Source organism: Lolium perenne, chromosome 5, assembly GCF_019359855.2.
Source record: "Lolium perenne isolate Kyuss_39 chromosome 5, Kyuss_2.0, whole genome shotgun sequence".
NCBI classification, from domain to species: domain Eukaryota; kingdom Viridiplantae; phylum Streptophyta; class Magnoliopsida; order Poales; family Poaceae; genus Lolium; species Lolium perenne.
In genome coordinates this window covers 91,041,177-91,056,846 of record NC_067248.2, presented here as the reverse complement: position 1 = coordinate 91,056,846, position 15,670 = coordinate 91,041,177, and the positions used below count along the sequence as shown (strand labels likewise).

The 15,670-nt window shown below is 45.0% G+C and overlaps 1 protein-coding gene and 1 long non-coding RNA gene across 2 annotated transcripts in view; one reads left to right on the top strand and one right to left on the bottom strand.

Annotated features, from left to right (window-relative positions):
- Nucleotides 1-1,793, top strand: part of LOC139831546 (uncharacterized) — a 112,128-nt gene extending 110,335 nt beyond the window's left edge. Inside the window, exon 4 of the mRNA XM_071820841.1 lies at nucleotides 1,669-1,793. Within this exon, the coding sequence (XP_071676942.1) occupies nucleotides 1,669-1,793 (125 nt within the window). The remainder of the gene's footprint in view (nucleotides 1-1,668) is intronic.
- An 11,119-nt stretch (nucleotides 1,794-12,912) lies between these two features.
- LOC127319559 (uncharacterized) lies at nucleotides 12,913-13,642 on the bottom strand. The gene is made up of 3 exons (XR_007862559.2): nucleotides 13,344-13,642; nucleotides 13,158-13,254; nucleotides 12,913-12,992 (listed from the first exon to the last, which is right to left on the bottom strand). It is a non-coding gene; the product is annotated as an uncharacterized lncRNA (long non-coding RNA).
- Nucleotides 13,643-15,670: the final 2,028 nt, after the last annotated feature.

Sequence of the window (15,670 nt, the reverse complement as noted above, 5' to 3'; positions counted from 1 at the left end):
CAATCTTCCCATGACTTCAAATTTGTCTTCACAAGTGTGCGGAGGAGTGTGGAGAGGCTTCGATTGACCACTTCGGTTTGTCCATCGGTTTGAGGGTGCGAGGACGATGAGAACAAGAGCTTCACTCCAAACTTCGCCATGAGTGACTTCCATAGGTAACTCATAAACTTGACGTCTCGATCCGACATAATGCTTGCCGGTATTCCATGTAAGCGAACCACTTCCCTGAAAAACAATGAAGCAATGTGTGAAGCATCATCGCTCTTATGACATGGTATGAAATGAGCCATTTTAGAGAACCTATCCACTACCACAAATATTGAGTCATGACCATGTTTTGTGCGTGGTAAGCCAAGTACAAAGTCCATGCTTATGTCCGACCAAGGTGCATATGGAATGGGTAAAGGCATGTAAAGACCATAAGGATTGGAAGTAGACTTAGCTTGTAAGCATGTTGTACACCGTCGGCAAAGACGTTCCACGTCGCGGTACATTCTTGGCCAATAGTAGTGGGTTGAGAGCATGGCATATGTCTTCTCTCGTCCAAAGTGACCCATGAGACCACCTTCATGTGACTCTTGCAAAAGCAACTTACGAAGAGAAGACTCAGGAATGCAAATCTTGTTAGCTTTAAACAAGTAGCCGTTATGCAAATAGAAATCATCAAATCCGCGGTCAACGGAACACTTGGCAAAGATTGGACCAAAGAAATCGTCGGAAGGGTAAAGTTCTTTGATCTCCTCAAGACCCAAAATGTGAAACTCCAAGCGGGTGAGTAGAAGAGTAATCTTGCGGGAAAGTGCGTCCGCAACCACATTTTCCTTGCCCTTTTTGTATTTGATTACACTAGGAAATGTGCCCGTGCGTTGCTACGGATTTAATTTTATTGGATATTAAAACATGTAAGCCTTTGCTTCATAGACATCATACAATCACAATAACTTGCCCAATCTAAAGACTGGTTAGAAAAGAATCCTATTAGCTTCTTGTCTCTGTGGACACAACAAATATGGGTCTGAAGCCTGGGAAGTTTTATTCATGGTAGGGCTGCCTAAACCATCCAACAAATCTCGGTTCTGTAAATAATAACCTAATATGTTCACGCTATGATTTGTAGGAGGAAAGAACTCCCACTCTTAGCACCTACCACACGAGCACACGGGATCATGACTGTCTCCATGCTGTATGTGTCGGTGGGACGTCTCCGGTATGGTTTAAGGTGTTGAGCTTTGTGTCACGTTTTAAAGAAAGAAACTCAGTTTTATGCATATTATTCTCCTCACTTAAAAGTAGAGTAAAAAAGTTTCATTCAGATAACTTATTTACACCATATTTCGTTTCCTTAATTTCCAACAACAAAATCATAATTTAAGAAAGAAATATTTCTAAATTAACATTAATATTTCTTTTGCATTTTGATCTGAAATAATTTCACCATTGAGATCAAACATTACATCAGCCACGCAGGCAAAAAAAAAAGGCATTACATCAGCCAGTACGTGATGGACAATGCAATCTATTTCGCGCGATCCCTAGCAGGTAGCTAGGACCGAGTACTTTTCAGGAATCAACCACCAAATTTAAACATGCTTCTTGTAAAAGAAATCCCCAAAATGAGTGGAACGGAGTAGCTTGTGATTATCTACTTGCATCTTTGTGTTGTTCTAGTAACTTTACTGGATGAATACAGGTCGGAGGTGTTCGCGGCCACCTCGTGCGATGCACCTTGTGCGATGGATGCTGCTGATTTAGGACAGGACACATGGTCACTTGCGATCAGCGCCAGCTCTTAAAATGAATCTCAGTACACATAGTGAAGAAAACACATCAGCCTTGCATATCATGCTCGTTGATGAACGGATTACACACAAGAACCATATGGGAAAACAAATCTGAGTTTGCATCTAAAAAATGGAACGGAAACATGAAGGAGATTCAAGAAAAACTTCAGGAATATCTTCCACTCCACTGACAAAAAGGTAAGAGAAATCCCCCTGTGTTTTACTGGAGCATAAGAAATCCCCCTGTGCCAGCCGTCATCTTTTTGTCGATGGATCCAACCACCAGGGTCATGCCTCGCCTCTTACCAGCTAGCTCTGACGCTTGTGCCCTCCATGTATAGCTTGCTCCTCTCGATGACGGGGTGGGGAGGGACGTCCTGCTGCTCTCGTCGGCGTGGAGCCTGCCGGGCGGCGATGGGGAAGGGCTGGCCAAGAAGGAGGAGGGGTGCTCCGGCTCACCGGCGCTGCAGTGGCGTGGTCGTGTGGCGCGCTGGACTCGGGGGCAGCGTGGACGTGACCGGAGGGAGGTGGCGCACCATGGCCGGAGTAAACGGCAGCAGGAGCATTGGGCTCAGATCGAGAGCCTCTTTTTCTTTCACGATGTATCAGATCCAGAGCCTGACTTTGCTCGGGACGATGAGGCACGGGCCTCCTTTGGATTGGGCCGCAGATCGGGACGAAACTGTACGTAACTTGCCGGTGGCAAGACATGTAATTTACACGAAAATCAGGGGTACGAAAAAACGGACCAACAAGAAGCTCTTTTGCTTTTATTATTAGGTATAGATAAGGGAAGGACTCGATGAACTCAACCCACTTAGCATGTCTCTTGTTCAAATTGTGTTGACTTTTCAAATACTTCAAGGACTCATGATCCGAATGGATAACAAACTCTTTTGGCCAAAGGTAATGTTGCCAAACTTCAAGAACACGAACCAAAGCATAAAGCTCCTTGTCATATATAGGATAGTTGAGGCGTGCGCCGTCCAACTTCTCGCTATAGTATGCCACGGGTTTTCCATTTTGCATGAGAACACCACCGATTCCAAGGCCACTCGCGTCACATTCTATCTCAAATGTTTTAGTAAAATCGGGAAGAGCGAGTAGTGGTGCCTCGGTGAGTCTCTTTTTCAATTCATCAAAAGCTTTTTGTTGTGCTTTGCCCCAAACAAACGGAACATTCTTTTTTGTAAGCTCGTTTAAAGGGCAAGCAATGGTGCTGAAATCTTTCACAAAGCGGCGGTAAAATCCGGCAAGTCCATGGAAGCTTCGAACTTGGCCAACATTTGTGGGAGTGGGCCAATTGTGGATGGCCTCAACTTTGGAAGAATCAACTTCAATCCCGTTGGCGGAAACCACAAAACCAAGAAAAACCAATTTGTTTTGAGCGAAATGGCACTTTGGTAAGTTGGCAAAGAGCTTCTCGTGGCGCAAGATGCATAAGACTTCTCTCACATGTTGAACATGGTCCTCGAGATTTTTGCTATAGATGAGGATATCATCAAAGTAAACAACCACGCTCTTGCCAATGAGAGGTCGCAAAATGTGATTCATAAGACGCATGAAAGTGGAAGGAGCATTGGAAAGACCAAATGGCATGACGAGCCATTCATAGAGACCAAGCTTGGTCTTGAATGCCGTCTTCCATTCATCACCAATTGCCATGCGAATTTGGTGGTAGCCACTACGCAAATCAATCTTAGAGAAAATGGTGGCACCACTCAATTCATCAAGCATGTCATCTAAATGCGGAATGGGATGGCGATAACGGACGGTAATGGCATTGATAGGGCGGCAATCCATACACATCCGTTGCGTCTCATCCGGTTTAGGCACAAGAATGACGGGAACGGCACAAGGGCTAAGGCTTTCTCGGACGTACCCTTTAGCGAGGAGGTCTTGTATTTGGCGTTGGATCTCCTTGGTATCTTCGGGGTTGGTGCGGTAAGCGGCGCGGTTTGGTAGTGGAGCGCCGGGTATGAGGTCGATGCGATGCTCGATGCCCCGAAGCGGTGGTAGTCCATGAGGTAGCTCGTCGGGGAAGACGTCATGGAATTCCTTCAAAAGAGACAACCAAGACGAAGGAATGTTGGTTAAGTCGTTAGTCTCCGATGAGAGGCCCTTGCAAATGAGCACGTAGTGTATGGTGGTGGATGGGTTGTCTTTCACTTCTCTCCACTCGCTTTTGGTGGCTAGGAGGACACTCTTTCTCTCACTCATATGTGGGTGGTGGCGCTCATTCTCTTTTTGGTGGGTAGCTCCCTCTCCTCTCAACTCACTATGGTGGATGTGGTGTTGTGCCCTCGCTAAAGCCTTCGCATTGTCGGCGATGATTTGGCTAGGAGTCTTTGGGCGAAGCTCGAATTTCTTGTCCTTGACCTTGAAGGTGTATGCATTGGAGAAACCATCATGTATGGCCTTCTTGTCAAATTGCCATGGGCGGCCAAGTAACATGTGGCACACGGTCATAGGCACCACGTCACACTCGACGGTGTCTTCATAGGGTCCTATCTTGAAGTTGACGGTGACGGTGTGTTGAATCTTGACATTGCCCTTGTCACTCAACCATTGGACATGGTATGGATGAGGATGTTTGCGAAGCGTGAGGTTGAGCTTCTCACATAGCTCGGTGCTAGCCAAGTTGTGGCAACTCCCACCGTCGATGATGACCTTGATTGACTTGCCACCAATGCCGGCACGCGTTTGGAAGATGTTGCATCTTTGGTCTTCCATAGCTTGGGGTTGAGTGGTGAGCACTCGAGTGACCACAAGAGAAGGGCTTGGATCATGTGTGCATAAGAGAGGGTCTTCTCCACTTTCTTCATCATAGTCTTCCTCATTAGCAACGGTGGCTTGCACTAGGGCTTCATATTCACCTTCACTTAGAGTCTCTATGTCACCATTCTCCATAGTGATCATGACCTTGGTGTTCTTGCACTCAAAGGATTTGTGGCCTTGGGTGCCACACTTGAAGCAAGTGACATTGGAGGGTCCCGTAGAGGCCTTAGAGGAGGCGGTGGAGGACACCGTTTGCTTCATGCGACTTTGTATGGAAGGTTGCTTGGAAGGTGTAGAGGATGCGGTTGGCTTGACACTTGTTGTAGGAGTTGATGTGGCAAGCTTGGAGGCGAAGTATTGCTTGGACTTCGAGTACTTGATGTCCTCATTCACTTGACGCTCGGCCTTGGAAGCTTGGTGAACCAACTCAACCATGTTGGAGTATTGTTGGAACTCCACAATCCTCTTGATGGGGTAGTTGAGGCCATTGAAGAACCTAGCGATGGTTTGGTTCTCGGACTCTTGGATGTTTGCTCGCATCATAGTCAACTCCATCTCCTTGAAGAATTCCTCAACGGTCTTGGTGCCTTGCTTCAACTTTTGTAGCTTGTTGAAGAGATCGGTCTTGTAGTGTTTAGGGACAAAGCGAGCTTCCATCTCCTCCTTCATGTCTTCCCAAGTGTCAATTGGAGGATCACCCTTTTCTTCCCTAAGAGTGACAACTTGTTCCCACCAAGTGTTGGCATAATCTTCAAACTCGAGGGAGGCCATGGCTACTTTCTTGGCACCGGAGTAGTTGTGTATGCGGAAGATCTTGTCAACCTTGAGTGCCCATGAAAGGTAGGCCTCGGCATCGTCTTCACCCTTGAACTTGGGCATGTTGAACTTGAGCTTTCCATACATATTCCCTTCATCTTCCATGTTCCTTCGGCGAGGACGGATGCCTTCATCTCTTGCGACTTGAGGTGGTAGCGGAGGTCTTCCACGACCAACCATAGCATTGGGTTGGCGGTTGAGGTGAACACTAGCTTCACTTGGCTCATGTTGAGGATGTTGTTGCGGGTCTTGGCGAGGTTGTTGGCGTTGCCCAATTATGGCCCTCTCATCTTGATCATGTTGTGGTTGCCCTCGGCCCCTTTGGTCATGGCGAGGATGATTCCGGAGATCACGCCTTGGTGGATCTTGATGACCTTGGTCTTGAGCATCCACATGGGCTTGACGATGAGGTGCCGGGTCCATGTTGTGGAGGACGTTGTCTTGGGGTTGGTCGTCATGCCCATGGTGGGCCTGGCGAGCCGCTTGATGACGATCTTGGTGAAGAGCTTGTTCTTGTTGCGGACGTTCATGAGGACGAGCATGGCGATGGAACTCTCCGCGCCTTGAGTTGGAGCGAGAATCATCATGACGAGCGTGCGGTCGACGAGAGCGATGATGATCTCCATGCCTTGAGTCGGAGCTTGATGAGGAATGGCGATCATGGGAGTAATCACCGTGTGATGAGGTTGATGACGATGAAGAAGTAGAGCGGTGGCGATGTTGACGTCCCAAGTTGGTGATGGCGCGCTCGAGGCTATCCATGCGCCGCTCCATGTTTGCATCATTGGCCGTCACTTGGTCATGCAAGTTGTCCGTAGCTTCACGAAGAAGATTTATATCTTGGTTCACTTGGCCGAAGTTGTGAGCCACTTCTTCATATTGTTCATCGATGCGAGTCTCGAACAAGGTAAGTTGCTCCTTGAACTCTTGGCGTTGCACCCATAGGTTGTGTTGGGTGGCCAACCTCTCGGTGTTGCGGAGGACTTCTCCATCCCTTGGCTCATCTCCGTTCCTATCCATGATGGAAAGACAAGAACTATGTTGTGGATGTTAGTGGAAGGAGACTACCTCGCACTCTTACCTTGGTAAGATAGTATTGAGGCAATCAACCAAGACCAAAGTAAGACCAAGTGTATCGGGACACACACAAAGGCACACGCAAAAGCTAGCAAATATGGTGTTAGGTGTGGATGGTGGAAAGCCAAAAGACGAAATCCAAAATTGAGTATGTTGTTAAGAGTGGGTAAGATGCAAAAGTCACAAGTCAAAAGCGGTGATCACAAAAGGCATACACAATGTGGAACACACACGTGGGACAAAATGGGGTTAGCGCGACGGAAAATGAGCACGAACAAAAATGGTCCTAGCGAAGACTACTAGCTCGGTGTCACGCTAACGCAAGAGAGACCGTGGCTTGGTTGCAAAATTGAGAAGCAACAAGATTTGCGCAAGACGCCTCTCTTCTCTTTTCTCTCTTTTGCTTATAAGCTTTGGACTCTTTTGTGTATAGGTGTCACTCACACTCTTTTTTTTTTGTATGCTTAGAAGCTTTCTTTTTCTCACTATCTATGTAAGTATGTCACTCTTCTTTTGCCTATCTTTTCACACGAGCTTGCTTCGTAGCTTTGCTCAACACACGCACACCCTCACGGTCGGGACGCTTGCGCAATGCTTCGCAACACTAGAAAGCCACTCTCGATAGGAAAGGTACGCAAAGGAAGCTAGGGCTACAAGTTAGGTGCAAGTTATACCACTTGATGACGGTGGCCGACGAGCTTGAACTTGCTATGGTGGAAGGTGTCAAATGAACCGCTTGGATCCTCGGGGTGCCATCGTCGTAGTTGATGTTGCGGAAGCTTTATGGGAGCTGAAAAGGCACACACTACGAAGTCCAAACACAAGGGGTTAGTGCCAAAACGAAAAACGAAGTTAGCTGTGAAAATTTCGGCCAGGCGGAAGTTCCGGTCCTGAGGGGCGGAACTTCCGGTCCGGGGGCGGAACTTCCGGTACTCCGGGGCGGAACTTCCGGTCGCAATCAGATCTGCGGGCTGTTCTTCGATTTGGGCGGAAATCCGGGCCGGAAATCTTCGAATTCGTGGGAAAATTGGCACTAGAAGCTGTGGGAAGGTGGGGAATTGTAGATCAACACCAAAGACAAGTTTCTATTGGATCAAAACCACTCAAAACTCAACCAAATCACAGATCGGTCCAAAGGCAATTTGGGCTATTTTTTGGAAAATTTTCTAGAAACGAAATCGGGTGGGTGGAGGGTCAAAATCGCGGTAACCAAAAGGCTGCTGATACCATATGATGAGATCTGAGATCCCGGATGTGGTCCGATCTCGCGATTCAACACGATGAACACGGTACTCACGCACGCACACCAACCCGATACACCCGATACTTACCCCCGTGACTCGGTAGATCACGCCAATAGAATCTCCAAGGAAGAGGCACGCGGCAGAATTCCCGGAGAGAGATTGGTGTTGGAGAGAAGGGGATTGGTAAGGGAGAGAGAGTGCCTTGCACTAGAATCTCACTTAGCAATTCACAAATCAACAACAAGGATGGCCTTGATTACAGAGGGATGATACCCAAGGGAGACTAAGCTCAAAGTTAGGTTTGAGTTCTAAACAAGTCTAATCTCAGATCTGAGCCAACTAGGCTATTTATAGTCGGGTAGGCGAATGGATAAGTTACACGCTGAAAAATAGTGTTGTGCTGAAGTTTGCGGTGGCGGAAGTTCCGGCCGACTTGGGCGGAAGTTCCGGTCAGGGGCGGAAGTTCCGGTCCTGGAAGGCGGAAGCTCCGGCCCGGCCGGAAGTTCCGGCCAAGTTCCGGTCAAGTTCCGAAATTAGCCCATTTCCTTGCAGTAACATCCAGGGGCGTTTTGACGGACTTTCGGAGCTTGGGCAGAACTTGGGCGGAAGTTCCGGGTGGGCGGAAGTTCCGGTCCACGAGGCGGAAGTTCGGCTGGTTCCACTTCTGCAAGCGGCTGGACGGCATCTTGGCAGCATCTGGGAGGAATCTGGCCGGAAGTTCCGGTCCTGGAGCGCGGAAGTTCCGGCCTGTGCGCTGGAGCTCCATCTTCATCATTTCCAGCTCTCTCCATTGGCTTGGACTCCATGGCTTGTGTCTTGACCGATGTACCTGATTGAACATAGTGTATTTGCATGAAGTAGCAAGCCATCCAAAGGGGTGTCAAAGGTAGAGGTAGAGAGGAGCGAATTCACCTTATCATGTAGAGCTTTAACTCGAGCCCTTGTCATTGGTCCACTTGGGGGACTTGTCGGTCTTGGTGAGGAGGTGTCCGAAGGCCACCCCGCATCAAGTCTTCCATAGTGAGAAAAGAAAGCTTCTAAGCATACAAAAAAAAGAGAAAAAGAAAAAGAGTGTGAGTGACACATATACACAAAAGAGTCCGAAGCTTATAAGCAAAAGAGAGAAAAGAGAAGAGAGGCGTCTTGCGAAAATCTTGTTGCTTCTCAATTTTGCAACCAAGCCACGGTCTCTCTTGCGTTAGCGTGACACCGAGCTAGTAGTCTTCGTTACGACCAATTTTGTTCGTGCTCATTTTCCGTCGCGCTAACCCCATTTTGTCCCACGTGTGTGTTCCACCTTGTGCATGCCTTTTGTGATCACTGCCTTTGACTTGTGACTTTTGGATTTGTACCCACTTTTGACAATAGACTTTTCGTTTGGTTCTTCCATTTGGCTTTCCACACCCATACCTAACACCATATAGAGTTTTTGTTTTGCGTGTGTAACCGGTTGTTCATCACCTTGACACACCTTTCCAATTTTGTTGTGAGTCTTTGACTTACTTGTGAGTTTTCCTCTAACCCCCCACAACATAGTTCTTGTTTTAGTTTGTGACCATGTCTGGTGGAGAGGGTAACCAACTACCAATGACGCGGCACCAACATTGGATCGCTACTCAAGCCGTCAACAAGAGCATACGTGATCTCACGGCAAGGATAGATGAGACCGTCATACGCTATGAAGAACGAGCTCAAGTGCAAAGAAGGGACCTCAATGTCCAAGTACAAGACCTCCATAAAAAGCTTGATGCTCAAGCCCAGGATATGGGGGCCACACTCACTACTCAAGGTCAACAAAACATGGCGAGCATGAGAAGACAAGAAGAAAGGTTGGCACGCCTTGAGCAAGCTATTGCCACCATCGCCAACAGCCGAAGCCAACACTCAAGGTCTTCGCGCTCTCATAGTTCAAGGCATCGAACTCCGTCGCCATCTCACCATGCCTCTAATGATGACCCACACCACCATAATGTGGATGCTCAAGTACTTCAACGCCAAGCTCAAGAAATGGAGCAAGTAAGAGTTCAACTTGAACAAGAAAGGCTACAACAAGCAAATCGCGAAGCTCAATTCCAAGAGGAACAACAACGTCTTCGTCATGATCAAGATCTCCTTCATGCGCGTGAACAAGAACGTCGTCACCGTGAACAAGAGCAACATCAACACCAAGGTCAACCTCGCCCATCTCAAGTGAACCAAGAACGCCAAATTATCAATGTTGATGCTCCTCAATGTGGGGACCCCGGACTAGCTGTCCAAAATCCCTGTTATGTATACAGTTCACGATCCCATGATCAGTGCGCCGTGAACACATAACCGAACTGATATCAAATTACACCATCCATTACAAAGCGGAATAAGAAAATTACAACATGGTCACATGACCAATACTTACATAATAGCCTCGAAGGGCCTAACTAAACATCAGAGTAGCAACATCACTTCAGCAGCGCAGTACCCAAGTCATCTGCCATAACCCTACGAACGGCGGCGGGAAGACGTTCCTAGCTCGCATAGACGTCGTCAACTCCTTCTTCATCTGTCGAAGTCCTCCAGGTCTGGCCAAGTAAATAGCCAGGGACAAAGCCGTGAGTACATTTTGAATTGTACTCGCAAACCATTTAAAATGAAACATAACAAGGAAACAAGGTGCCAAGACTAAACTAGGAGGTCAAGAGGGAATATCTATTTTTAGTTAAGAAGATGACATGTAGAAGAGAAGAAGTGTTATTGGTGGAGGTAGCATCTCAACTTCCAGATTGAAGGAGACACTCAAAGATTTTCCCTAAGACATTCCTACATGATTTATTTTAAGAAGATCCTTCACTACATAAGACACTTAGGAAGGGTAGACCCACATTTTGTTTCCTTTCCGACCATCACATTATGGTTACCACCATATTTCCAGTACTCTAAGTACTTCCAGAAAACACTTTCTTTTCCTGTAAACCTTTCTTAAAACAAAACTCAACACAGCTAAGCAACGGCCATCCCAACTGTCCATGACCGCGGACGCGGCTATTCGAATAGATTTGACTCTGCAGAGTTTGCGCACTTTCCCCACAAGAACCGATAAATCCGCCGGGATCATCCCCGGATCGTCATACGAAAGTATGCGAGACTCGGATAATCGGTCATAGTCTTTCGCCTGTCTCCCTTAACATGAGCCCTTCCCTGCGGGCTTAACCCTTCTCGGCACCCCGGCAGCATACCTCCTTTTTGAGCGTATCTCCGGCGCCACGACAGAAGACCCTCAGTAATCGTCCAGCTGCAAGTTAATGCAGTGTATTGCCTCCTTCAGAGCGCAACCCGGTGTCAGAGGTCATCGTGACCCTCCTAGAGAGTGGTGAAGGTATCTCACGTTAAATTCAACAAACTACGGGACTAAGCCCGTGCCCACTTTGGATATTGTGGTTGCGCTAGAAGGTTGTTCCGGGCGAATACATAGAACCATGTGTTGTTTTTCCAAAAACCAAGTTACCGACATAGCCTTTCCACCATAACCACCAAGTTACTTCCTTTCTTAAAACTTTCATTTTGGAAATCACACATGGGCAAGACAATTTCTTCCCAAGGTTTTTCAAAAACTTTTACAACAAGGTAAAACCTTGAGGGTTTTCCCATCCTAAAGTCTTATGAGTGAACTATGACGTACAATGGCACAAAGGTTGCCATCATACCAAGAAGGGTGTCAAGACATCCATACTCACCTTGAGCATGAATGGAGATAATCAAAAATTGGAGCAATATAAATAATGTTAACCCATATTGTTACTAGAGTTGTAGGTGTCAAAAGGCGATGATTGTAATTTGCATACTTAGAGCAAGTACGCAAGGTAACAAAGAGAACATTACACACTTGGTGGCAAGTATGTAAAGAAACAAAATAACCAAACCCATAGAACACAAGAAATCAAGAGACCAAGGGATGGCAATATCTCAAGCAAGAATATAGAGAACAATGGATCAAAGTAAATGGCTTGCCTTGGCTTATTTGTCCCTGGACTTCTTCAACTTCATCAATATAAGAATCCCGTCAATATAAATAAAATCCTTGTCCGAACCACTTCTTCTTCTTCTCTGGAATTGTTCGCATCTATCGTCGGAAAATATAAAAGGAACACAATCAAACATATTGCACCAACAAAACAACAAGCAACAAGCATCAATCAAAGACTAACCACTCTTATACGGCTAACATATTAAAGACTTATAGATACTACAAAGCAACTAAAAGAGAACCCATTTTATTTACCTAGTAAAGGTATGAGAGTATCACCACTTAGCAATTGCCTCTCTCGGTTATCACCATGGTATGAACCAAACATCCCCTGGTAGATAACATCATAAAGAGGACAAGAGCATTAGTTTGACATCAAATACATTCACATTATATTTTGAAACATTTTTGGAAAAGCGGGAAATCATTCTCTCTATTTTGTAAAGCTTACACAACACTACACAAGAATAGGAAGCAAATGATATGCCCCACCATTTGAAAACTTAAGCAAAACAAAAGAGCTAATGTTAAATTGCAGAGGTTTTGTTTTGAAATCATAAAACAAAGGTTGCCCATTTCTAATAAAAAGAGTTGGTCATGGGTTCTAAATAAACCGAAAAGTTTTGCTTCAACAATGCATGTCACACATATACATTACTAACAGTAACAAATATGCATGAACAGAGACTAATACTATTTTTCCTAGATGGCCAGTACTAATACAAGACTAACCCAATTGAAATCACCCCAAAATATTAAACCTACAATTTTAGGAATTTCTTTGAATCTGACTATACAGAAAACAAGATCTGTAAGCCATGAATCGTAGAAAAATCCTAAAAATATGAGACCACCGGCATTTGAAAGATATTTAACCATAGATGCACACACAATTGGATTTGGGTTCAAAATGTTTCTAAAACTCTCTCACAAATGGATTGACAAGATTACTGCATGTCTATACCATTTGCTTTACCTCTGGAGTTACAGAACAGATAAATGTTTGAAACTTGTTTGAGAAGATTAAGAAAACAATCAGTAGTCCTACAGAATTGGAATCACTCAATTAGGTTCAAAAATGAATTTTTGGGGATTTAAAAGCTAACAGCCATGTCTGCAGAGCACTCAGAACAAGTTTAATTCACCACAAATCGTACATAAATCATAAAAATATGAGGTCAGTTGCATCTGAAAGGTATTAAAAAGCTAGTTCTTACCCCCAATTTGTTTCATTCAAAAATTCGTTCCCAAGCTCCTGGTTTAATTCGACAAAGCCAGATCTGTCCAGATCTTGATCTGTGAACCATTTCAGTTTTAGGAGGTAATTCGATGTGAAACCAACGCCAAAATGAAGGTACTGAAGAGGGCTTTCACCCACAGTTGAGTTTGCTCAAAAAGGTTTTGTAAAACGGAACAAATCTAACAAACAGTGAATCTGCATGTTCCCAGAACTTTATTTACCATGGAGAATCGGTAACGAATTTGAGGATGAGACCAACGCCAAGTTGTAGATCTTTTCGATATCTATCTGTGGAACTTTGAATCACTCGATTTGGATCTGCACACGAGATTTGGTGGATTTTACAAGTTCGTACCAGAATCTGAAACAGCAAGATTACAGAAATTACTGCAAGGATTTGGACGAACTTGGATCAAGAGCTTCAGATCTGAGGATTGCTCAACCTTCTCCATGCTTGAACCAACATGCACCTGCATCAAGATCCAACCTTAGCAATGGAGGAAGAAGAAGAGGTGATAAAACCATCTAGGGTTGGGGAGAAGAAGGAGAGGGAGGCTCTCATGGTGAGGTGAAGCTTAAGGGAGAAGGGGAGCTTCCTCTTGGTGGATTTCCATGGCCATGGCTGGTCATGGTAGCTAGAAGGAGCACCATTTTCGTGGGAGAGAGGTAGGAGAGGGATGGGAGGGAGTGGAGGAAGGAGTGGAGAGTGAAAAGTGAGAGCAAGTGAGGAGGGGGTGGGCTGCCAAGCCCCTTTATATAGAGGGAGAGGGGGTGGGCTGCCTCCTCATTGATTGGGTTGGTTGGGAGGTAGCCTCTTCATTGATTGGGGTAGTTGGGAGGCTGCCTTGTGGGGGAAGAATTTGACCCAAGCTGAAATTATTAGTGGCATGGGGAAGGGACAAAAAGTGAGAGGCTTCCCAAGGTGGAATAATTATGAGAGAGAGGGAAAAAGAGAGGCATGATGCATGTGTGCCATAGCATGGCCGGCCACATATTTTTGGCCATGCACAAGTGATCAAAAAGAGATCATTGCTACACATGCATGACACCCAAGGTTGAGTGCCTCACAAATTACTAAAATGGTGGCCTAAAAAGATATAGAATTTTAGGCATAGAGATACTAATGCACAAGGGTGCTAAAGTAGATGGTGGTGGCATTTCTGACCTGATAAAAGATGTGTCCATGAGATGATGGTGGTGATGGTGATTTAGACAATGGTAGAGCAAGGCTAGGAGAGATGGTGAGTGAAGTACCCATATACTCACAAGGATGAACATGGTGACATGAATCATCAATTCATGAGGTCAAGGTGATGATGGAAAGGAATGGAGGAGTGAGATATGTATGATGAAATATAAGTTGCTCTTCAAATAAGAGGTCAATTGGGGAGTGATTTGGGAGTATCAAATGATCATCCATGTGATCCAGAATTGAAGGATGAAGGAACATAATGGGTAGATCAGAGATGTACACAAGATGTGCAAGAGTTGTCATTTGAAATAGAACTTGTTTGAAAAGTATTTGAAACACCTCAATTGTCTAGGGGCCAATTGGTAATGAACTCAAGTGGAATGGAATTTGAAAATATTGAGAGAGAACTAGTTGGAACATAGGAGTTCAAAATGTTCTACTTACTTTCTCAAGTAAAATAGAGTTTTCTCAATCTTAAAATAAACAAGAAATGGTATAAATACCATAACAAGCCTTTTTGTAAAAAGGAAAGCAAAATAGAGAGTAATGTTTTAGAAATCAGTACTTGGTAGGAATGGGATGAAAAACAAAACTCATTTCAGTTCCTTGTTTTCCTTGAAGAAATATTTTGAAAAGATTTAATAAAACTAGAAGTAGTTTTGTGATCAAAACTTGAGAAGAAAAACAATAGGTTTTTGAGAAAGAGAACTATTTTAGGGAGGAGTGTTTCCCACTCTTGGTTTTGTGAAGATGAAGCTTGAATAAAAACAAGAGGTAAAAGAGGAAGAAGTGATCTGGTGCTGGAACATGGGATAGGATACCAGATCAAGTTGAATATATGAGTTGCAAGGATTGACTGAGACATGCAGGACATGGAGGTTGAAGAGGGTGTTGCATAGATAAGATCCATGTATGGAGGCCACCTATAACAGTTGTGGTTGTTTAGATATCAACTGCCAAAGTCGGTAATTTTTAAGTAGGCATACTCATGTTGTCATCAGGAGAAGGGTTTGATGTAGAAAGAAGGAAAACTATTCTTCCTAAGCCACACATGTGTTTTATTTGGTGAGTTGCTTGTTTAACCACTAGGGGTGTTGTTCTATGAGGTAGCTCAAGACAAAACTCAACAAGCAAATCAAGACAATACATCTACCAACAGATCAAAGCAATTCATCTTAACAGACAGATCAAGGCAATTCATCTTAATTAGTCTATAGAAAAAGTTTTTGTTCCCCCCGATTTTTGAAATAAGGACAACTAATCAAGGTTGCAAAAGTTGGGGTGTTACACTCAAGATGATGGCGCAAGAAGGAACAACAATGATAATAGAAGATACAATCCCTTCAATCATCGAGCTCGTCAACAAACTCATGCACATCAAGATGAAGCAAGGCACCACAATGAAGATGACGCACCAAGTGAAGCTAGTGTAAGGCAACACCCTCGGCTACCACTTGGAAGGAGTCCTCCTCCTCCAAACCGCCGCAATGATGATGAGGATCTTCATCAACAACCTCACAACCATAATGAGGATGACGAGGA